The sequence below is a fragment of the Eubalaena glacialis genome, chromosome 1 (genome assembly GCF_028564815.1).
Source record: "Eubalaena glacialis isolate mEubGla1 chromosome 1, mEubGla1.1.hap2.+ XY, whole genome shotgun sequence".
NCBI classification, from domain to species: domain Eukaryota; kingdom Metazoa; phylum Chordata; class Mammalia; order Artiodactyla; family Balaenidae; genus Eubalaena; species Eubalaena glacialis.
The window spans coordinates 27,605,711-27,631,703 of record NC_083716.1 but is presented as its reverse complement, the minus strand read 5'-3'; the positions used below and the strand labels follow the sequence as shown (position 1 = coordinate 27,631,703).

The 25,993-nt window shown below is 36.1% G+C and overlaps 1 protein-coding gene across 13 annotated transcripts in view; it reads left to right on the top strand.

The window, feature by feature from the left end:
* Positions 1-25,993, top strand: part of BTRC (beta-transducin repeat containing E3 ubiquitin protein ligase) — a 195,734-nt gene that overhangs the window by 123,978 nt on the left and 45,763 nt on the right. For all 13 annotated transcript variants that reach the window (XM_061204380.1, XM_061204198.1, XM_061204144.1 and 10 more), the window contains one exon: positions 3,494-3,583. In XM_061204380.1, the coding sequence (XP_061060363.1) occupies positions 3,494-3,583 (90 nt within the window). The remainder of the gene's footprint in view (positions 1-3,493; positions 3,584-25,993) is intronic.

Sequence of the window (25,993 nt, the reverse complement as noted above, 5' to 3'; positions counted from 1 at the left end):
TACAGAGCCCACGCACTCTGGAACCCGTGTGCCACAACTACAGGGCCCACTTGCCCTGGAGCCTGCGTGCCACAGCTAGAGAAGAAATAAAACCCACACGCCACAACTAGAGAGAAGCCCACACGCCGCAGTGAAGAGCCCGCGTGCCACAACGAAAGATCCCACATGCCTCAACGAAGATCCTGTGTGCCACGACTAAGACTCAACACAGCCAAAAATAAATTAAATAAATAAATCTTTTTTTAAAAAAAAATTGTGTTGTCTGTACATGAATAGTGTTTGTGGTATTAGCAGTTGCAAAAGAAATACTGAACCTGAGTCCAGAATGTATTAGTACATGTCCCAATAGTGCCTGTACACTAATGTCAAATGATCGTTTATTCTTTTAAAATATGTGTTTGAAATAATTTCAACTTAAACAATATAAGAATAAAAAAAATGGATAAATTTTTAAAAGTTTAACTTGTTTAAATGGAAAAACAAATTTATAATGTTATTTTTCCCTATTTTCTTAAATTTTATTCTTGTCTATTTACTCTTTTCCAAAGAATGATAATTGACCAAAAATGAATTATTTAAAATATCTATGCATCCATTGCTAATATAAATAAATACATAAATGAATAAGTAAACAAACGGGAAGAACTCATAACGCTTCCTTAAGAATTCCAATTAATAGATGTAGATGGAAAGAGAAATTTAAAAGTCACCATTAGAACACCACAGTAAAAATTACAACAGGCAAGATCCACCAGTATGCTACAATTAGCAGGCAAAAGTTGAAGCAGAAGCAAAATATTTGCGTAGTCTTCAAGTATTTCCCACAATATATTTAGTAATTTCTAAAGGAAAAATAATAAGCTTATAATAGAGAATCTTGGCAGACACAACCTTAGGCAAGTGGTCAAGGTTAATATCACCAGAAACACTCAGCAACATACCTCTTGACTTGATGCATTGAGAAGGGCATATCACCTCTGTTGTATCCTTTCCAATAATGCATAACCTCAATCTGATCATGAGAAAACATGAGACAAACCCAGACAAAGGGACATTCTGTAGATTAATCAGTACTCTTCAGAAGTGTCAGAATCATGAAAGACAAGCAAAGACTGAGGAATTGTCACAGGTTAGAGGAAACTAAGGATACACAGCAACTAAATGCAATGTGGGATCTTGGGTTAGATCCCAAACAGAAAAAGGATGTTAGTGGAAAAACTGGTGAAACTCAAATAAGTTCTTAACTTTATATTGTACCAAGGTTAATTCCTTAGTTTTGACAAATGTTCTGTGGTTGTGTAAGACATCAACATAAAGGGAAGCTGGGGGATTTCCCTGGTGGTCCAGTGGTTAAGAGTCCGGCTTCCAATGCAAGGGACGCGGTGGGGGAACTAAGATCCCACATGCTGCAGGGCAACTAAGCCCACACGCTGCAACTATTGAGCAAGCCCACACACTGCAACTGGAGAGCCCACGTGCTGCAACTACAGAGCCCGTGTGCCACAACTAGAGAGAAGCCCGTGCACCACAACTAGAGAGGAGCCTGCGCACCACAACGAAAGATCCTGTGTGCCACAGCTAAGACCCGATGCAGACAAAAATAATAAATAAATAAATATTTCAAAAAACATAAAGGAAAGCTGGGGAAGGGTATACAGGAACTCATCTATTTTTGCAACTATTCTGTAAATCTAGAATTTTAAAAAATTGATTCTTTCCTATTATTGGTTTAAGAGATCACCCACGTCTTAAGATTTTTCTCTTTAATTTCAACACACATATTTATATCAATAGTTCTCAAAGAGTGTTCTTAGACCAGCAGCATTAACATCAGCTGGGGACTTGTTAAAAATGCAGATTCTCAGAAGCTCTGGGGATGGGACCCAGCGATCTGTGTTTTAACAAGCCCAGATGATTCTGACATGCACTGTTGTTTGAGAGCTGTGACATGTACTATCAGTAAAAACTTAAGACTAAAAGGAAACATTTTAATTAATACATTGGCAAGTTTGATTACAATAAAGTATAACCGGTGTTTTTTTTTTAATTGTGGTAAAATACATGTAACATAACATTTACCATCTTAACTATTCTTAAACATACAGTTCGTGATATTAAATACATTCACATTGTTGTGTAATAGTCACCACCATTCATCCGCATAACATTTTTTTTTTAATTTTAAAATTTTATTTTCGGCTGCATTGGATCTTTGTTGCTGCGCGCGGGCTTTTCTCTAGTTGTGGCGAGCCGGGGCTACTCTTTGTTGCGGTGCGTGGGCTTCTCATTGCAGTGGCTTCTCTTGTTGCCAAGCACAGGCTCTAGGCACATGGGCTTCAGTAGTTGTGGCTCACGGGCTCTAGAGCGCAGGCTCAGTAGTTGTGGTGCACTGGCTTAGTTGCTCCACGGCATGTGGGATCTTCCCGGACCAGGGCTCGAACCCATGTCCCCTACATTGGCAGGCGGATTCTTAACCACTGCGCCATCAGGGAAGTCCTAGCCACATAACTCTTAACGTCTTGTAAAACTGAAACTCTGTACTCATTAAACAGTAACTCCCTATTCCCCGCTTCTCCCAGCCCCTGGCAGCCACCATTCTATTTTCTGTTTTGGCTATCTAAGTGGAATCATACAGTGTTTGTCTTTTTGTGACTGGCTTATTTCACATAGCATACCGTCCTTAGGTTTCATCCATGTTGCAGTATATGGCAGAACTTCTTTCCTTTTTAAAGCTGAATACCATTCTACTGTATGTATATACCACATTTTGCTTATCCATTCATCCGTCAGTGGACACTTGGGTTGCTTCCACGTTTTAGCTATTGTGGATGATACTGCTATGAACATGGATGTACAAGTATCTCATCAAGACTCTGTTTTCAGTTCTTTTGGGTATATACCCAGAATTGGAATTGCTGGATCATATGGTAATTCTATTTTTAATTTTTTTGAGGAACCGCCACTATACTGTTTTCCACAGTGGCTGTACCATTTTACATTCCCACTAACAGTGCACAAGGGTTCAAATTTCTCCACATTTTCACCAACGCTTGTTTTCTGGTTTTGTTTTGTTTTTTTAATAGTAACCATCCTAATGGGTGTAAGGTGGTATCTTATGGTAGTTTTGATTTGCATTCCTCTCATGATTAGTCATGTTGAGCATCTTTTCATGTGCTTTTTAGCCATTTGCATATCTTCTTGGATAATCTCTGTTCAAGTCCTTTGCCCATTTTTGAATAACTGACACCCCTACCTTTCGTATATACAGTAAAGTCACTGCTGCTCACATACTTCTTCATGGGCACATCAGTGGCACTTTTGGGCTCTCACTTTCTTTACTTCCCCCTGTCTACCTTGTCCCGCAGCTCCCGTAAATCTGGTATTTACACATAGGATCTATTTGTGTGTTGATTTTGAGAAATAAGGCAGAATTTGAAAACTACACGACAGTATTTCAGTATTTAAACCTATTTCCAAAAAATTCTCTTTACAGACCTACAATAGCTGTGCCAGACTCTGCTTAAATCAAGAGACAGTATGTCTAGCAAGCACTGCTATGAAGACTGAAAATTGTGTGGCCAAAGTAAGTAATATTACACATCAATATATATTATACCACATCATAATAATGGTTTATCTATAGACATCTTTACTCAGTATTGCTATTAAAGACTATTATAGGATTTTTAAATATTTATTTATTTTATTTTTATTTATTTGGCTGCGCTGGGTCTTAGTTGCGGCGTGTGGGATCTTTTAGTTGCGGCATGTGGGATCTTTTAGTTGCGGCATGTGGGATCTTTAGTTGCGGCATACAAGCTTTTTATCTTTAGCTGGGCATGCAGGATCTAGTCCCCTAACCAGGGATTGAACCCAGGGCCCCTGCATTGGGAGCACAGAGTCTTAACGGCTGGACCACCAGGGAAGTCCCTATTATAGGATTTTTAAAAAGAATGTAGGAGGCATCATTTTATCCAAAGCAGATTGCAAGTTGGAGTTTCTATCTCTTCAGTTGCAGCAGAATTTTTTGATTATGTGTTCTGGTCACACTTTAGCCTAATTCACATTTGTTACTTGACACTAGTTATGGATTATTACAGATAAGATCTGTGTGGGACTTCCCTGGCCGTCCAGTGGTTAAGACTTCTTACTTCCACTGCAGGGGACACGGGTTCGATCCCTGGTTGGGGAACTAAAGATCCCGTGTGGCGCGACCAAAAAAAAAAGATTTGTATAAAAAAATATACAGTTATTCTCATGAGTTTGTTGGTGGTTTTAAAATGTAATAAGTATAGAGTACACCATTGTAGGATTGTGAAATATGCTATAGAAAATCCAATTATTAGATCACTATTATTATTTATTGAGCTGCTATTGATAAAAATACCGCTTTTGGTGATCTTGATCTGACTGGACAAGTATGTTTAATCATGCATATGGAGCTTCTTGTTTCTTATGTATAAATGTGTGCTATGTCTATAGCCTAAATACAAAAATAATCTTATGTATTAGAGATCTTACAATCTAATTGTATCAACTATGCCTCAAGTTTTCCATCTCTAATTACTCAGGAACTTTGACCGAAATTTAGATTTCAGCCATTTAAATTATTCCAGGAGTAAGTAAAAGTACAGTACGGGCTCTGTTTCTAGACTTCTACTCTGCATATCTGCAAAATTACTGCCTTTTATAACTATTTAGGGATTTGTCACTTTTACAACATTCCCAACTTTAACTAGTTTAATCTATTGTGTTATACACTCAGGGTCTCTGTTACTGTTATTATTAGAGCCAGGCCTGGTATCATGTGTCTCCATTCTTTGCTACAAAAATCAAGGAACAGCAATATTTTTAATTTTGTTTTATTTCTTAAAACAGGAAGTAGTTTCACTTGATAAAGGACATACTTTATCAACTGAAAATATATCATACAAAATAGAACCATTGGAAATGATCCATATAAGAAATGTCGCAATTTATTAAAAGTTATAGTGAAAAAAGGTAGAGTTAATCAGTTCAATTCTTAAATTAGAATGTCTTAATAATTTACTGCAAAATATGAATATTATAAATTAACGTGTATTTATTTTTCAGTCATATAGTCACAACTAGCCAAGTACTGATTGACCCTATTTTTTGTCTAGCATTGGTACATTGAGGAGACCAATAATTTGGGCCTTTGAAAATAATCTTTTTCCTTTTTGGCCATGCTGTTCTCAGTTTCATCACAAGTGGGTGTGACTTCTGGCTAAACAAGGTAAAATCTTAGCATGAGCACCGATCCAAGGACAGGGTGACGATTTTAATGAGTTACATTGAGAGCTGGCCAAGTGAGCATCTGTTCCTTTTGTTTTCTCAATACTTTGTCAGCCAGGATCTCTAAGCTACATAGCTATGTTGGTGTATGTCTGTATGATGGTGTTTTTTTTCCTCTCCTACCTTCTACTTTAGCGGTGCATGGTTAGAAATCTTGTGGCATCTGGCACAATGGCATACTATGCTCTTGAGTGAGGAAATAAATTTGCTCATTGCTGCTGTTTCCATTGCTCTCAAATGGTGACCCTCTCATCCCATTCTTGCTTATTTTAGCATTATTCTGCCACCTATATCCTTTCATCATCTCCTTAAACACCCTAATTTAATAATGATTTCTATCATTTCCTAGTTTAGGAACCCACCTAACTTCCTGATTCCTTTTATTGGCCCATCTTCATCTTCTGGTTCATTGCTTCAGATTTGAGCCAAATAATCAGTTGGTCAATGGCAAATAAAAACATGTAGCTGAAAATTCTCTTTCTTGCAACAGTCTCCAGTGAAGTGCCAATAACATGGGAATAGGAAGAGTTTTCCCTTTTTTATTTACATGTGTTGTGTATCTCATGATTCTGTGCTGCTTCTACTGGCCTCATTTATTGCTTGCCCTTTGAAAAGTAATGAATTGCCATTATTTTTGTAGGTCTGTAAGCTTGTCCCTATTTCATGCTCTTCACCTTTAGCCCTTAACTGGATAGTTTCACCTGCTATACTTGATATGGCTGCATTGGTTTTTAACTTGGTACAAGTATGTGTTGTTGATTCAGATTGTGCTCCAAAGTGGCCTTGAATGTCCATTTCCATGGAGAGCAGCTATAATATGGTGATATCAACCATTTTGGTCCTCTAGTTCAAAACAACTAATTCTGATAGGTGTGACTTTGGTTTGGGTGGGGATGGTAATTAAAGTCTAAGACCTTATTATTGAATACTGTTTATATAAGACATTAATACCAGTTAGTCCCTTTAAAAACAGCAATCCTGTTATGTTTGGACCCCTATACTATATTGTATGTGACTTCTTTGCCAGAGATATCTTAAAATAAATGTTTTGTAATAGGTGTATGAAGAGAGACCCTTAGTCCTCTTTAGAATACAAGAAGACAAAGTTGTAAGGCAAACTGCAGCCACCCTTGGTTAATAATCTTCTGAATCTCTGACTTGAAGAATGAGTCTTAAGAAAATATTTTAAAATAAAAATGGAGGAAGGGTCATTTTATAGTATAACTTAATCCAAGTAATATTTGGAGGCAGTGAGATGTTTTTTATTTCTTCCAAAGCCTTCCTTCTTACTAATTATAGCCCTGTAGTTCATGAGGTTTGTGTTTGGAACATGATAAGCTCTGTATTTATTGTAGCTTTAAATGGACAGTCATTATTGACTGCCAACTTAATCTTTAAAATCAATAATCATGTTGTACCTAATTGTCAACCTTCATGATATTTTTTAATTGGTAAAGAAAGCTTACTGGAAAAATAAAGAGCATTAATTTTTGTTATATTTTTATTGACTTTAAGTATTATTGAAAATTTTTGTTTTCAGGCTTTTCCCTAATTTACCCTTACACATACACATACACATACAGTTAAAACTGAGTTGTTTTTGAACACATCTGCCTGGATTCCTGCCTAGGTCGGAGAAGTTCTGCCTCTTTATATTTAGAAAATAAACCCCTTCCATAGTCCTTTGTAGATGTGTTCTGTATTGTAGTTGTTGTTGTTTGTTGTTATTGTTTTTTACTTTAGACTAATAATCTTTTTGCAACTGAGACAGAAAAATGTGATGTTCCTTTCCACTCACTCCAGATTTTGATAGAAGACTTGTTTTATTTATTTCCAAAATTATATCCGCAGGAAACAAGCTGTTTAAATTCAGATTATGCTGAAGCAAAATGGTCCTGGTATGAGAAGCAACGTGCTGTTTTACGAGCACAGAGTCCCTTTTCTCATAACTGATTGATAGTAAATATTTTCCTGAAGAATTATTGCCAACCATGAACAGTGCAACTGTTTCACTTTTTTCCTGTGCTACTTGCTGTACCAGCCATTGTCGGTAATTAAGATCTACAATTCACAATGCAGACGTTTGCACTTCCTCTGGGTCTGTGCTGTTTATAAGGCATTTCAGCTGTTCAGAGTTTCTTTTGAGTTTTAAACTACGTGTTAACAGACTTCTTTAATACACTGTTCCACAAGTAGCATGTCAGATGGTCCATTCTGCGCACAAGCTTCTCTGTTGGGTCTAAAGAGTAGCTTTGTGGAGAATATATTAAGATTTAACCATATCATTGAGGCTGATGTGGTTGGAAAAACTGAAGTATAATGTTTTATACATTAGGCTTATTGCTGTATTAAAGAGGCAGGAATTAAGTTCAGAAGTAATGTTTTTTCTTCCATCTTTAAATATTTATATGAATTTAATGAATGTTAATGGGGGTTACAGAGAGGTTCTGAGAAATACTAGTACAGTGACTTTTCCAAGCTCACTTTGAAGTAATAATAGAATCAAGAATCCTCATTATAGACAACAGTTTGTGTGTTTGTCAGATTAAGGATATGAGAATACATAACCTTCTAGATGTGCATGATATTTAAGAATACAAACATGGGGCACCAAAATGGCTCAGCAGATTGACTGCACATTTGTTGTGTAATCAGCTTCAGGAACCCTAAGTAGCATATGCCACTGGAGGGGAAAGTGTAAACAGGAATCCTGGTCTGTATTAAAATTGGTAAAATTCAAAGTCATTTTCAACCATTTCAGCAAAGTTAGTTAAAAAAAAAAGTTAGGACCCCAGTGAGAATCTTCATGAATTATAGTCTAGATTCACAGTAAATACTTGCACAGTCTCCTTGCTACCTGCGCTCATTGTTAAACATACAAGAAAAAGAAACAAGAAACTGAAAGCTGTTATCAAAATATGTTAAACTTTTGCCCTGAATGGGGATCAGACTGACTGTTTTTAAGTCTGAAGTCAGAGGCATTGATTCTGCACATTGGCCACCAGCATCATCCAGCAGAGCAGATCTGTGGAGAAAGGCAGGACACAGGTTCAGTGCTGATTTCTTGATGGCTCCTTGAATAGAGCTTATAACAAAGCCTTTCCAAGGCAGTTTTATTTGCCAAAACCTAAAACTTTCTGTAGTTCTTTTGAACTACAGTGTTTCTGTAAACTTTTTCCCTTCAGTGAACTCTTTATGAGCCTATTTTTAGATAGCAGCAGTGGTTCAACTGTTGGGAACCACTGATATATCTGACTGAGGCGCTTCAAGATGCTAGAACCTATTCACATTTCTATCTAGCCAGGGAGCTAATAAGATTGAGTTTGTCTTTGTGGGTTGATCTAGATTAGCATGAGATGAGCCCAGTCACTGTCTCCCTCAGTGGAAAAGGAAAGGTTGGGAGAGAATGGGATGAAGGAAGAAAGTTTTTCATCAAGAACTGACTGCAGTATTGCCTGCTGATGCATGTCGGATCACCCGCACCAAGAGATCACATGGCTTCTCCAAAAGTCAAACGATCAATTCGCCTCGTTTTGGCTCTGTACTTAATGCACAAACAGTGCGATCTGCGGGGCTGTAATTGCATTGTTAGGGCCAAGGAACAAGCCTGTGCCTTTTCAGCAGACAGCTGGCAGGGAGAGAGGCATGTTGTTAGGAAAGAGAGAGGCAAGGCAAATAAAATTACTGCTAACGCTCAGAGATCGGCAGGAGTCCTACTTGCCTAATCTTACCGGTGGGAGCAAGCGGCTGTTGTAATCCAATTATAGCAGCATAAGCAATTTGTTAGACACTCCGCATAATGTAACAATTTCCCAATAAACTCTGACTTGTAATAACGTCGGCAAGAGTCCGCATAAATCTGCCCGAATGGTGGGGGCTGGAGCGTTCGGCTGGGGGCTTGTAATTGGCGCCATCAGCACGTTTTACGGAGTGCAGTATGGTGCAGTCTTTAGTGCAGGAATTTTAAGGAGAAAAGCGTGGCACACGTTTCTTAGAAAAAGAAAAGTGGCCATTAAAGGGGGAGCAGTAAGAAGGGCATACTCTTGCCTTCACATTACCTAGGAATCTTAGTATAGAAAGAAAACAGGAGGAAGCCATGTTTCCTTCTAATACTAAAAAGGGGAATGGGGGTAGAATGTGTGGATTAAATTCCTTTATTTAAAAGGCATCAGTTTCCATTATTTATACCCTCCTTCTCCGGCCCCCCAAAATGCTGTTCAGGCAGCATTTAGCTAACATTTTTACAAAATGTTCTCAGCTAGGCAAGCCTAGAAATGCCAAATTAACATATATTTTCTTCTAGAGTTTAGCATTTTCTTTACAAGAGGAAAATATATTTTCTTTGTGCCCAGGACAAATCTTTTAAAGATATTATCTCATTGACTATCAAACCTTTGTGTAGAATTTTGTCTTCTGCTTTAAGAAACCATCTCTTACTGAAGAGTTTAAAACCCAGATTGTTGTTTGCTTAGCTGGCTTTATTATGCTTCTTATTTTCCAATTCTGAAACATATTGTGAATTTCTGTGATACTAGGATTAGTAATCTTGTTGATCACTTACATTGTATAAGAATACGGTTTTTATTATTTAAACCTATACCTATATAATCCATTTATAGAAACCATTTTGATTCCTAAGTCATAAAATTGCTGTTTTAGAAAAATATTTGTTGTTGTGTTGTGCAAAGTAGAACCTCCACTATTTATTGATTGATTAGCACTTGTAGTCACAGAATAGAGTTTCTTATTATACAAGGTATAGGAGGTGAAGAGTGCTCACATATTCGAGTTAATAGACAGATTTTCATGCTACTATGTGTGTATTAAATGTTATCTACTTTCTTACGCCAACCCAACTCTTCATTGTTGTTAATTTGTGTCAAAACCAAGCTTATAAAATAAGGACAGGATTCTTCAAAATACCATGTTGCTGTGGGTATTATTACAATAAATATTTACTTTCAGTAAAAACATTTCCTTCTACTGAAGCAAATGCTGCCTTGTTTGACTGGAGCTACATCAATAAACTGCAGTGCCTCTAATAAAGCCACTCAGTGTCTGGATTTAACTAATGGCTGATTTTCATGGCTTTGACAGTGAGCTGTGTGCGTTATTTTCTCCTGATATTGTAAAAATAATGAGAGCAAATTAGAACAATCAGTTTACACAGATAGCTCCTGATTGGAGGCGATAGGCAATATGGTAGCAGGTAATCCATCTTCGGGCTCCTGTCATATTAACTTCAGCAGTGTGAAAAGATCAGGTGGGGTAAGCAGGGATCCTGCCCAATCGGAACACTGAAATTAATGAGAAGAGCATTGTTCTGTGATCAACCTTTTAATTAGCAAGACTGGAAATGTTGGGAGTGATGAAGGCAACACCACAGCTGCACAATGCCAGGCACAGTTCCTTAAAAGAGAATGAAAAAGAAAAATCTTTGGGTTTTACATCATACTTTTGTTGCTGTACACCGGCATTGTGTTTGCACTGTAGAGCTGGTTTACAGACTTTAAGAAATACTGCCTATACACTTGAAACTAATATAGTGTTATATGCCAATTTTACTTCAATTGAAAGAAAGAAATACCACCTACTTTCCAAAGTATTGTCACAAATATGGTTGATGTATTAATGATCTGTAGACGGTAATTCTATCAGGGGTCATTTAGAACTTTACAGTTTCTTTGGCATTGCACTCTGGATTTTAACCTTTGATTTTTTAAAAATCAGGTAACCAGAGAAATTAAAATTTTAAAAGGTCTGCCTTCTCAGCCTCCTACCACCCCACCCCTCCAATATAGAGTTTTCCTTGCAAGTAGCATGCGAGTTTTCTGGTTTGGAGGACTTCTGTCACTTTGAATTTTAAAAGAGGACCCTAGTGCAGGCAGTAAGCTATGGCATATTTAAATTATGTTCCTTTCCTGATTCTGTTTATTAGGAAATTCACTATTTGGTTTTTTTTCCCTATGCCATTGACTTCTCTGTGTGGGGGACTGTGTTATTTCAGTTTATATAATTGATAATTGACTATCAATGAATGGTGTTTATAGGAGGAAGAGGGGGGCAAATCTATGCAATAACTGAGACTAAAGGCTGGTTCATCCACTTAAAGCTCAGTTATACTAAAATTGTAACCATGTTAATCATCCCTGAAATATTGGAAAATATGGTATAAGGCTGTGGAAGACATTAATGAGCCAGATTTTCTCTACCAAATCAGTGGCTGTTTTCTTGGCCACCTTTGACAGGCTTTGACTATGGGAAAGTATATGAGGCCACCAGGATTTGCAGTATTTTAGAGTTTATATCTTAAGTTTAGTGGCTTACTGTAAAAGCAAGTAATATAGGCTATGTAGATGAATCCAGATATCTTCCAAAGATATATAAAATAAATTTGTTTTCTTAATATTAACGGTCAGTTGTCTTAGGCATTTATTTAAAGTATTAATACGTAAAAGCCAGTTTATCGGGTACCCATCTGAGTATAGAATTAACAGGAAAGAGCCTAAAGTATAGTATGAAATATTCAGGTTAGGTATAAGCTAATCTTTTCTCATCATAGTTAATAGGACTTTTAAAATAATATATATAACTAACAGAAATTCTTTATTGCAGCCCTAAGATACTGTATTTGCAGAATATAAGTCCCTGATATTCTACTTCTTTGCAGAACTCATAGAACAAAAGGCCCTTCACTTTCTCCTAGTACCTATCTCCCTACCTTCCTTTCCCCTCTAAAAATCTTTAGTATAGCTCTTGCAATTCTGTCAGAAACCTGACTTTTTGTTTTGTTTTGTTTTTTTGACTAATAGCTTTTCCTAAAAATATTCATTAAGACTTAAATGTATCAGTATTTTAAGATCAGTGACTTAATACTAAATAGTCTCTAGGACTTCCCCCCACACTCTATAAGAGAATGGTGCTACTGTGCATATTAGTATTTTAAAGCCCACTTGTTAGAATTTTGCGTGATAACTTTTCTGCATTTCTTAATCTGGAAGAGATTTTTATTCTTACTGCTTTTATGGATTTTTGTGGCTTTTCATTCTCTTCTCTCTTAGTGACAGTTCCAGAAGCCTAGGCTCATAAGCTCTCCATAAATAAGTATGTTCTTAGTCATATGGTATAAATAGATCGCTTACAAAGCTTGTGAAACCTGAGCTCTCCTTTTGAACCTTTCAGTACCCATGAGCTCAGGATTCATACATGTAAAATTTTATTCTTGTGTCGTGAGTTCAGCTTCTTGTAAGGCAAATGAGCTATGAATTTAAATGTTCTCTATACCAAGTTTCTACAAAAATAAAATTGTGTTTTTCCATTTTCCTATGATTCTGGAATTCCATCTGACTTAGTGATCTTGCCAATATTTGTTCTTGTTGTTAGAGCTCTCTTCCGGTAAGATTTGTTTCTTAAGATGAGTGTTAAAATAGATGTCTCTTTTTTTTTTTTTTTTTTATATATATATATATATATTTTTTAAATTATTTATTTATTTATTTATGGCTGTGTTGGGTCTTCGTTTCTGTGCGAGGGCTTTCTCTAGTTGCGGCGAGCGGGGGCCACTCTTCATCGCGGTGCGCGGGCCTCTCACTATCGCGGCCTCTCGTTGCGGAGCACAGGATCCAGACGCGCAGGCTCAGTAATTGTGGCTCACGGGCCTAGTCGCTCCGCGGCATGTGGGATCTTCCCAGACCAGGGCTCGAACCCGTGTCCCCTGCATTGGCAGGCAGATTCTCAACCACTGCGCCGCCAGGGAAGCCCAGATGTCTCTTTTTTTAGGACATCTTTTTTGTTTGTTTATAGTAGTAATAACAGAAATGTCTAACTGGCTGAATGACCAAGAAACTCCCTTTTAATTTCCTAACAGAGCTAGAGTTGCCAAGTCACCTTAAATTCTAGTAATCCAAAATCTCATCAGTAGGGTTCACTTTAGAGAAATTTTCATTAGTCTAGTCCTTTGGAGCTCACCTAACACACCCTTATTTAAAGTTCTTAAGTATGGAACCAGTTTTATCTCTGAGGCTGTGATAATCTTTTCTAAGTTCCTCATCCCCCTCAATTATTAGTTAGGGGTATATTCCTATACAAGGAATTTTTAAAGGTCCATTTTCTTTCTCTTGTAACTTCAGGATGGAAGATATTTATTTATTTTTACTTTTGTACTTCTCAAAAGTTTGAGGAGGAGAGAGAGAATATGTTAATATTTATTAAGCCCCTGTGTTTAGGCACTTTTGTGCTAGCTATGTTGTCTGTTTCAACCTGATGAGATGGATGATACTATCCCTATTTTACAGATAAGGAACCTGAAGCTTAGAGAAATTAAAACTTTTCACATCTCTAAGCTGTAGAGTTTTGAGTCAGATCTCTCTGACTTCAGAGTCCTTGCTCTACTGCGTATGGTTGATTTTTAAGTAGTATTTGGAAGCCCTGTGTATATCTTCTGTTATACTTGGCCTCACACTACAAAACACCTATAGCTTTTCTCCATTTGATTTGTATAGAACATTTGACATCTAGCAAATATTATTTCTTCATCTCCCCCTATCCCCCCACCTCTTACTGCTTGTAAAATATCTTGTTCTGCCTGAACTGTGGCAAGACTGTTTCCAGAAAATTTAACTAACTGCGTTAAATACTCTGGGTTACCTAGTCAATAATTCTGTGCAATTTTAAATGCTTACTCAATAATAATCACCTACCTTGTAAACATAGGTCTTTAAAGGATTGAAGATGACCTCATGTCATTGGACTTATGAGTATGGTAACACCTTAGTATGAGTCCAGTACAATTTGTTCAAGGTGGTAACCTTATCTTAGTAATTGTTTTAGAAATTGTTTTGGAATACAAATCTCATTTGAATTGCTGTGTCAGGATTTCCAGTGTAAGCATATATTGGCAGTCCTTTTATACCAAAAACTTATTTTTCCTGGTTAAACTTGGTAATTAGTTTTATCAGTTAAAACAAAAAAATGTCCCTTAGGGCTTCAAAGCCCAGGCTCTGTCTGATTACACTTTAGTAAATTTTTTTTGTAAGTATGCGTGCTTTTAGATAGTTTGGTGATTGTAAAGACATGATGAGGGTATCAGAATTAATAGTTGGACCTTGAATCCCCTGTTTCAGACAGGAAAGAGGAGGATTGGGACAGGAGTGAGTAATTAAGAAACAGGTTGATCAAAAGCAAATGAAAACAAAAAGCAAACAAACATGAATATTATTCTGTGGGGTGTGTGTGTGTGTGTGTGTGTGTGTGTGTGTGTATAAAATCTCCCTGGATATTCTCTAATGGAAAGAATAGAAGTTTTTGATAGTTACAGTTGACATATATGTAAGAAGCACTTGCTCACATGGAGCATTAAGACCACGACAAACAGAAATGTTTAAATATTTCTAGAAGAATGACCATAAATTTAATTATGCTTTATACCTCAGACATCACTTCTTTAACTTTAGCCACATTTTCTTGGAATATATAATAGCATAAGAAATTTAATTATAAAGATTAAAAAAACAAAAAACTTTGGAGCAAGCCTAAAGGGAAATACAGAGAGAAAACCATGTTTAAAAAGAGATGGTTCCTACAGTGTTAACTATGGAGTGTGTAGCGTGACTCTGTAATGGAATATCATGGCAGGGGGTATAATACTGTAAATAAGATGAATATGCCACTTGTGGATTAATGGGCAACCTAAAGAGTGGCTTTATTTACATCTATGTGTGAGGTTCATTTCCAGTTTGTATATTTTTTCTTATTCTTGTAATTGGAGTACTTAAAACCTGATGGTTTAATTAGGAAACTTAAAATCAGTTTCCTTGAATCTTAATATGTGTGGGGTTTTGTTTTGGTTTGGGGTTTTTTTGGGGGGGTAGGGGGTAGGATTAGTATAATGTCATTTTTGACTTTAGAATTGGTAGGTTGAAGGAGTTTTCTTTTTTTCCTCTAGGTAATACTTAAGGAGAAGAGGTGGGTTCTGAATATAAGTCCAAGAAATACAACTATTTTTTATATTTTACATTTTGATAAGGAATAGGTATAGACATCACATTATAGATTATAGTAGATTCCATTTGCAGTGATAAAAGGATATGGGATGCTTTTCAAAGGTTTGAGTACTGAGTAATGTAAACTTGAATACTTCTAGCCTGGGACACTATAGGAGCCACTATCTCAACATTATAACATGAGAACATGCAATAAGAGTAGATTCTAAGTGAGAGTTTTATGTAACTAATTTTTTAAAAATTTATTGAAGTATAGTTGATTTACTATTTTGTGTTAATTTCTGCTGTATAGCAAAGTGTTTCAGTTATACATAAATATACATTCTTTTTCATATTCTTTTCCATTATGGTTTATCACAAGATATTGAATACAGTTCCCTGTGCTATACAGTAGGACCTTGTTGTTTATCCAATTCTATATATAATAGTTTGCTTATATAACTAATTTTTTACTCAGCTGTTTAGGTTGCTGTTGGTTTCCAATTAATGGTATTATTTAGTGCTCTTGAAACTTCAAATTTTGAGATTTAGACTAGTTTTTACTCCCTGTTTCCCCTCAATTGAAAATGTGTGGTAAAAGTTGCCTATAAAAGGCAAATTATATGCAAAAGTAAATTGCCTTCATTGTAGAGTCTGAATAGGACTGATTTTCACTTGCAGAAGGTAGATTCTCAAATTATATTTGTTGAGTCTGATATATATTATTTAAAGTATTAAAATCCAGAGATTGTGTCATCAAATTTTACAGCATTTGTGTGCCATTATTTATTGAATGTTTACAATGTGCCAGACACTAAGGGTTAAGGGTTTTATATACACTCTCACTTAAATCCCCACAACAATCTCATTAAGCATACAACCCCATTTTATATATAGATTAACCAGAACTCAGAGATGTCAAGCAGTTTGCCCAAGGTATGTTGCAGAACTAGAATTTGAACCCAGACTGTCTGACCCCCATGGCCATGTGCTTTCAATCATTGTGTTTTGTGAATTTTAGTACATAGAAATTAGGGCAAGTGTAGCAAATGTGGGGGGATTATCTAAAAAGTTCTCTGTGGTGCCTATTAAGTGTTAACAATTTATTAACAAATAGCCATGATTTAGAAAACACAGAAGTATGCATATTGGTTATATAAAATCATGATACAGTAATACATTTTAGGTTTGTGTTCTTCTCTTACACTTACAGTATTTTCCTTTTCAGCATTCTATATGAGATGATAAAAATTAAAAATACCTCAATTAGCAACCACCAAAAAGTAAAACTGTTAATTGAACCTTGTAATCTCCTCTTACTGTCTGTTAGGCTTTTCTTTTCAGGCTTTGATTGTGTGTAATAAAACTGTTGCTTAATTAATGCCAGGATTCTGAAGCCTTTGGATGCCACAAAAGAGAGTGAAGTGGAGAAACCAAGAGGCAGCATCAAATAGCTTTTCTGTTGTGTTAATTTAGATCTGTCATTCTTGTTCTAGTTCATGATATATGGCTCCCAGCAGATACTAGGTGAATTACAAGAGAAGCAAGTAGTGGATCCTGTCTCAGGAAAAACACAAATGATTGAAGCTCTCAGTAGCTTAATGAATAACTGTTTTCAGATAATATTTCACCCCTAGTTTGAGCTGCCCTTGGAATGAATGTGGCCGTGTTAATGTGACCAGCAGACATGATGCAAAACCAAACTAATTGGTAACTTGGCATTATGGCTTTGTGGTATGTGCAGGAACGATCCAGTACTGATGTCCATGCCATACTGTGTTTGGCAGAGTGTTGCTTGTGTGTAACCAGAGCATGAGAGAGGAAGTCATCCTGACTTGTATTAATCTCCATTTAGAATGCTAAAAAAAAAAAAAATGGTAAAAATTTCCCTTGGAAATTGTTAAAGTTTCCTATAATTGTGGACACACTTTTTGAGGGATCTGTATGCTAAGAAAAGGTTGATAGGAAATGTTTGTTCCTTATAATAGCTCAAAAAATGTTTCTTTAGAATGCAGAATAATGAAGAACACATAATAGTCTTAGCTAAAATGAATTTATTTTTGAAGGTGGTTCTTTATATTCTCTTCTTTTTCATTCTCCTTGATTCAAGGGACTTATTAATTTGCTGGTTTTATATTTGTATTAATTTTAACAAGAGTGTTGAAAAGCAGTGTTTCTTTCAGAGAGGGGAAGATTTGAAACCCAACAATGAAAAACGAAGCCCCTTTTATTTCTGGCTGCATTCCCAGATAGTGTGTATTATAATCATTGAACTTTTAGAGACTGCTCAAATGCTGCCTGAAATGTGTAGGATTACAACATTATAACTAAATTATACTTTCTGGCATATCCAAATGTGAAACAGACATTGCTGAGTGGAAGCATTGATAACATAATTTCCATTGGTTAAGGTGTCAGTGGAGAAGGGAGTTTACAAGCATGGGCAAAGAATACAGGCTAATTTGAATAGGTCGCTATTGTCCAGGGGGTTATTTAATGCTAATAAATACTTGTTTTAGAATGGATGGAACTAGGTTAAGTGTTACAGCCAAACCTTCCTCTTCTCCTCCACGGAGGAGCAAGGTTCTCCTAACACTGACCTACTTTGCTCTTGTATGGTACTGTAGGTACAATATATAGGTATGAAGCCATGAAGAGAAAAATTGATGAAGATCAGAAGAATTTTTAGTAGGAAGTGCTTGGTAGCATGCTTCTTTGTTGGTGAGACATAATGTTGCCACAAATCATGAATAAATGTTCCGAATTCTCTAATATTATAGCAGTTATAACCATTTTTAAGCCTCCTTTCTAAGTAGATATTTCTCTCCTGGCTTTCTGTATTGTGAACTTTACAAAACTGGCTTAGGCGGCCTATTAATTATTCATATCATAGCAACAATTAAAGCAAATTAAAAATAAAAATCGCTATATTGCATTTAACCGTGGGCAGCACCAAACTGTGTCAGCTCTGTAAAGGCCTGTGCTGTTTCCTTAGTTAAAAGTGCTAGAGGGAGCTCTAACCTTGTTCAGAGTAGTGGCATATGGGAACAGTTATCTGTATGTGGCCAAAGGGTCGTAAGTGAAGATAGAGGCTAAGGCTGTGCCATGGAAAAATTTTAAATCTTTTTTATAGAACTCCCTGTTTCATTTATATCAGAAAGTAAGGGTTAGGACTATGTATCTGTAACCAAACAGGACTTTATTCACTCTTATTTCTCTTTTTATGAATATAATAATCTGTTCCTAATACGGTATTCAGGAGACCCTGAGTTTGGCTCAGTGCATTTTCACAAAGTGAACGACACATCTGTGTAACCACCAGCAAGATTTTTTTTTTTTTAAACAAAGAAGGAAAGGAAAAGAACCTTACCAGAAACCCACTCCTGCCCTCTTTGTCATTCCCCTCCCAAGGGTAGCCGTTATCCTCTCTAACATCATGTGTTAGTTTTGCCTGGTTTTGAACTTTGTGTAAATGCAATCATACAGTATACATTCTGTACTGTTTGACTTATTTCACTCAACATAATGTTTTTTGAAAGTCATATTATTGCATATACCTGTAATTTGTTTATTCTCCATGATGTGTAGTATTTCATTATGTAAATATACCAAATTTATGTATCCACTTTACTGTAGATGAACATTTGGGTTGCTTTCAGATTTTGATAACTACAAAATTTTTTCGGTATATATTTACAATGAATACACGTATTCTATTGTGTATGTAACTAGGAGGGGAATTAGAATGTCCTGACAGTGGTACCAATTTATACTCTCTCCAGCAGTTAATGAGAGTTCCATTGTCCCTTTTCCTCACTACACAACACTTGTTGTCTGGCTTTTTCATTGAAGCATTCTGGTGGTGTGTAGCAGTATCCCACTGTGGGATTTTGTGTTTTTTCTTAATTGTGGTAAAAAAAAATTTTAGATAACATAAAATTTACTATCTTAACCATTTTTAAAGTGTACAGTTCAATAGTGTTAAGTATATTCACATTGTTGTCACGTGTTTTTAAATTTAACTTTCCCTTAACACTTAAAATTGAGCGTTTCTTTATATGTTGATTGACCACTTAGATGTGAAGTGCCTGTTCAAGTCTTTTGCCCATTTTTCTATTGTGTTTTATATATTTTTCCTAATGATTTGTAGGAGTTCTTTATGAATTCTGCATATAAGTCCTTTGATACATGTGTTATGAATATTTTCTCCTACTCTGTGACTTGCCTTTGCACTTTTAAAATGATGTCTATTGATGAACAGAGGTTCTTAATTTTAATATAGTCCAATTTATCAATCTTTGCCTCACACAGTTCTACTTAAGAAATCTATGCCTACTCCAGTGTCATGAAGATATTCTCTTATGTTTTTTTCTAAAATTTTTATTGTTTTTTACCTTTAACGTTTAGACCTGCACTCCATTTGATTTTTGTGTGTGGTGTTAGGTAGAGGTGAGAGTGCTTTTTAAAAAAAATGTGATATTCAGTTGACCTAGCACCATTTATTAAAACATGTATTTCCCACTATACTGCATTGTTTTCTTTGTCATAAATTACAAGACCATATATGTATAGGTCTTTGTCAAATCTTGAACTCTGATAGTAAGCCCTCTAACTTTGTTGTTATTCTTCAATATTACCTTGGTTATTCTTGGCCATTTGTATTCTCATATAAATTTTAGAATCAACTTAACAGTATTTACCATCTATGTGACCTTTGCATTGCCTAATATAGTATTGGCACATAGGAAGTCCTCAATATATTTGTTTAAATGAGATAACTCAGTACACACAAAAATTCCCTAAGTTGTAGTTTCCTCTGATTTCACCCAGAGCCTTTGAGCCTGGCTCTGCTGAGCTGCTCTTACAGTCTAATCACATCTTAAATTTTCTTTTTTCTTCACAGTTCTATCCCCAATCATATCAGCTAATGGTGACCAGACAAGTTAGCATATTTTAAAATATTCCAATTCATAATTCCCCTTCCTGGGGAATTTGGTATGGAGTTTCAGTTAAAACTTTACTTTCAAAGTTTGGTGGGCAGGTCCTGATACAGGCCGAATTGCTCTACTAGCAAATGAAAACAACTACCTTTATTAGGCATTTATGTGCCAGACCCTGTGCTTAGCATTTTATACATAATCTCCTGTTGTTTCTTTTAACAACCCTGGGAAATATGTGGTATTATTCCCCTTTGCAGGTGAAGAAATTTGAGGCTTAAAGAGGGTAACTAGCTTGCACAAGCCTACATAGTTTGTACATTGCAGACATAGGGCTTGAACCTAGGCTTGTCTGGTACTATGTAGTACTGCCTCTAAAATCACAATTCCTTTTACTTCATCTACAAGGAGCCCAGGCTCCTTGCTATTATCCCTAGGAATATATCCTCCCAAATGTCTTGATTCTGTCTCCTTCCCAACCCTATCCAACATAGTCACTGCTACTGTCTTAGTCCATGTCCATTCTGCTATCAGCCTACTCTTCCAGCTTTATTTGTTTACAATGTAGGCCCATTAGATTGCTCACTATTGAAAAATACTATCACCATGGCAGATGGTGCCACAAATTACATTTGTAACTTCCAGTGAAATTTAATCTTTCAAATGGAAATTGAGGCCCAGTTCTTTTTCATATATCTTTATTTATTAGAGTAGCTGATGTATCACCTTGGCCTTGAGGACACTTGATGGCCTTTGGAATTGACAGAAAAAGGTCTCTAAGATACAGCAAGCTATGGGCTATCATGCTGAAAATTAAACTGGCTGAGAACAGCAGAACCTTGATAAAGCATTAAGAGGATCCCAGTAGGTTTTTCATATCTATTTGCAGACTCTTCTTGTAGCCCTGCTGCTTTGATTTGACCCTAAATAAGACAAGTTGGTATATTAAATTGATACAATATTTTACCTCCATGGGAAATAAAGGAATTTTTAATAGAGATACAGTCATTTATTGACAGTTTTCTTGAAAACCTTCCCTTAAATACTGGGAACTATGGAGAAGGATGGGTGGGGAAATGAGAGTAAATTATGAAAGAAATGAGGCACATTGAGACACAAAACCTCAAGACATCATTAGGTCTTCAGATCCTCGAGTCAGCCCTGAGAAAGGTTAACACCGTAAAGTTTTAAATTCTTAATTATGGAATATTTTAGCATGTAGAAAACTAAGAGAATAATAATGTTACCTGTGTACCTGTCACACTCAGAATGATAACATTTCTTTGCATTAAAAACTCAATTGTTGCAGAAAAGTTTGACTTATTCTTGGGATTTTGGAATATATTGCCTGTCCAAATAATATTATGAAAAATATTTGTTTTTACTTGAGGTGTGTACTTAAACTCTAATATGTTAGTTTTTTAGTAAGAAAATGTGAAGAGTGATTCTTTTTAAATGTATTCCCTCAGCTCTATTTTAATTTACCATGGAACTGAACCATAAGCTCAAAATATAAAAGCCAGACTGAGCCTGAGATTATTCCATCCACCCACTCATTTTACAGATGAGATCTCAAACAGTAGAGACTTATCCAAGATCACATAGCTAATAAGTGATGGGACTAGGCCATCATGCTGTCTTACTTTTGCTGTGGGGCTGTTCACATGTGAATCAACTATAAGAAAACTTTTCATAATGGTTTGTTTCCAAAGCATCAAATTTCCAAAGCCTCTGTTTATTCCTTAAACAGAAAATGGAAATAGAGTAACTTCAAAACATTTGGCACATAGGAAAACTTCATTGGAAAAAATTGTTACCCTTGCATTTCGTATTGATAGTGCTCCATGTGAGCTTAAGCCACACCCAGGTGAAGTAAAAAGTTGGGTAGTAAAGCAGGAAATGTCTTTATAGAAACTATTTCATCCTTTAAGAAAAGCCAAGTTCTGCAAAGAAAAGATACAAGTCCTATTTCTAAATTAAGCACATAAACAGTATGGAAGTAACTATCTTCCTGATTTTCATTTTCTCATCCCACCTTCACTCCCAGCAAACACACACAGAATCCCTGGTGGGGGTTTGTCCCATTTTGAAAAAGAAAATTTTTGTGACACCCAAGATTCAGTATTTCCTCTAAAACACCAAAAATCTGCAGTCTCTGGCCCACGAAACCCCATAAAAATACTGCCCATGTGGGGGAAATGTAAATAACCTTCAGACAAAATCACAAAGTAATCGTTTTTCTGCTAATTTTTGAGAAAAAGGAGGGTGGATGCTGATGACAGCTGGAATTTCAGTCTGACTTCTGCCCTAGCTATGTCTTTGGTGATTACTAAAATGAAGGACAAAGTCTGAAGGAAGCAAAATGTACTCTGTACCCTACAGGATGTAGGAATCATCCTGTATTTACTGTAGAAATCAGTAAAGTGGATTTTCAAAATTAGGGTACTGTATTGAGAATCTTGTTACCATTCTAATAATTTCCTTATGGTTCTTCCCTCACTAAATTTGAGTGTTATGGGAATATGTTTTGGCAATTGCTCTGAAAGATTGAAAATGAAAAATGATTGATGTTCAAATGTCTTTTATTTCATATCATAAAACATATTTCGAGGTCTTCCTTTTGCTCTTTCTTGTCTTCACCAGTTGTTAAATGTCACTCATCATTAGTTCAGTTTTACCCTCATTCTTAAATTTTTACATAGTAATATTTTATATATTTTATTACATTAAAATGTTGAAACTAATCTTAGAAAACAGTGGATTAAAGGTTATTAAGTTAGAGTACTTAGGGACAAGCATCAATGTAGTGATAGTAGCATCCTTGTTGGTGCGAGAAGGCAACTCCAAATATGTTTATAACCACAAAGCAATTTACCACTACTCCCCAAAAGCAATATCCACTCCTTACATTAGCTTGGATTGAAATTTCAATTTACCTAATATTTTTGAGCTGCTGCTACGTATCTATATAGTTACGGTATATATCTAAATGGCTTATGTCGATCTCTGTCCTTCAGAGTTTAAAATGTAGTTTGAAAGTGAAGGTTGCTGGGCATATAGTATTGTAAAAGTGAAGAAGATTGTATTTAATAAAAGTATTAAGCTAATAAAAATCAGCAACTATGTACATTGCAGTGCTCTCTAGTTAAAAGCATAATGAGAGCTAATGCCCTTACTAGGTGCCGGGTACTGTTCTAAATGCTTTTTCATATGTATTATTTATATCCTAACATTAACCCTTCCAATTAAGTACTGTGAGAATCACCATTTTACAGATGAGGTATTTGAGGCACAGAGAGGTTAAGTAACTTAGCCAACATCACATGGTAGTGCTCGGATAGAATCAGTGCAAAATCATGGTATTATTTTTTTACGATATTCTATTACATAAACATGAACTCCTTCAGAAGGACATTTGAACTGGCTTCGGTGTAGCACTTGTGGTCTTGGTGTTCATGTAAACTTCTTTTGGCTATAGAAAATGTCTTTATCCTTTTATACAAAGTAGTCCTAGTGTTCTGTATTTATCTTAGTCATTGACTTGGAGCTTCATTGTTATTAGAAAGCCAAAGGTCCAGAATTTCATTTTAGAAAAACTGTACACTTGTTGTAACAACTGCATTTTGAAATTTAGTCTGAACTCTACTAACTTAACGTGAATTTGAGCAAGTTATTTTGATCACCTCTGCTAAAAAAAAACAGATGCTGCATCCAAACTAAGCTTTTCCTGGATAAATTAAGAAGACAATTACCCATGTATTCCAGAGAGAAATGTCTTTTGTCCCTTGATGCTCCAAGGGTTATTAAAGTTTTACCTGCAGATAACCAAGACTTCCAGAAGTTACAAGTCATTTACTTCATTCACTGCAGCTAAGAGAGGCCTGTGCTGCTGCCTCATAGGTTTATTTCTTGCTGCATTTAACATGCATTAACAAGCATTTGGAAAGAGTTGAATTTCTTCTAGAAAGCTGAGTTGGCTTCTTGAGATCCTATCCCAAAAAACCTTGTATTTTCCTAATCCAGGTTTTAGATATAGCTTCTCAAAGGCTTTCTTCAGGAGCCAGTTTTTACCAAGTCATTGAGACCTTTTATTGGACCAAAAAATGTAAGGATTAGAGCACAAAGAGGAGGAGGGTAGTTTTTTCTTCTTTATTTAAAACTGACTATATTTTTTCCCATGTCCTTTTTAATTGCGTTTTAAGTGTGTCTCTGTGTTTCCCTCTGGCAGCCAGTGCCTCTATCATTCCCTGTTATTTACTGGTAGAACTTAGCTTTCTGATGCTAAACTTAAGGGAGGATGTGAGGGAGAAGTCAGGGCGAAGTGTCTTAGTTAAAACTTTCTCCATCACAGAAATTTTATTTTGGTAATATTAATATTATTTAACATCCGGATGAGCAACCTCTATCTGAGGAAGTTTACAGAAAGAGCAACAAGATTCCAGACAATTAAACTTTATTACTCTGCCTGAAACATTAAGTAGTGGTTTAGAAAAGTAGTTTTTCATCCCCTCTCCCTCTTGATGTTTACTGTATGCGAGAGGACCTTTTCATGCAACAGGCATATTGCTTTTCTTGGGGTAGGTGAGCTTGGTAATGTTAGGTCCCTTTTGCATTTGGTTATATTTATTCCTTTCCCCCTCATCTGTCTCCACCTCATCCCTACTCTCTCCCTCCATATCTCCCTCCATCTCTTTCCTTGCCCCTCATCTCTTTTCCCTTTGCCATTTCTTCCTATCCATGCTATCCTTCCCATCTCTTTCCCGTTTCTCTCCTACACACTCTCTCCTGTTCCCCATCTTCAGTCACTTTCATTCCTCTCCCTTCTCACCTCTCCCCTCCTCCTTGCTCTCTCCTTTCTCCCTGCTTCCCTTCCCTTTCTTCCCGCTCTTCCCCTTCCTTCTCCCTCCTCCTCACTCCTTCCCTCCTCTCTCTGCCTCTTCCTCCTCTTCTCTCCCCTCCTTTCCACACTCACTATCACTTATAATTCTGTATCCTATAGGATCAGATCTTGACTTCTCTGAGGTGTTCAGCAAAGGAGATAAATTTTGCCTGCTCTGATTAATTTGATGTTATAGACAAAGAATTCTCTAGATGACACAGAAACACTCTCCCACATATCAAATAATTGACTAATAATTTTTTTTAGACCAGAAAGATATATACCCACCAAAATGTGAACACTGTTTATTTGTTGATGGTGGAAATTATGGGCAATTTTTATGTTCTTTGTGTTTCTGTATTTTTCATATTTTCTAAAGTTTGTCTATTATAAATGCTGTTTTTTAAAAAATCAATTGATCTTTCTTTGCTTGACCCCAATAATCCTTATTTAAAGAAAGAAAACCAAAAAAAATGAGGAATCAAATTTGATCCTCTAGTGAATATGAATTTGATTTGCCATTTTGATACTCAGTTTGCCACATCCTTTAAACTTTCAAAATGGTGACCCCTTGATTGCAACACGAAGCCTTCAGCTCTTGGCGCTAACATAGCAGATAATGGATGTTAAAAACAGTCTCACAAGTTAGGCTTAAACTCTAAGTCCTACAAGACCTTTTCTGCCTTCCTCTACCTTTCCCAAAATTTAGTTCATATTTTGTTGTTTGTAATATTACTATACTATGAGGCTGGTCAGTTTAACAGACTTAGCAGTTTATATACAGATTTGTTTTGTTTTGGGGGATAGAGGGGACTGACACTGGTGAGCAGCCATTCTATTATTTGTTATACCTTGTCTATTGTCTTTGCTACCGTTGGTTA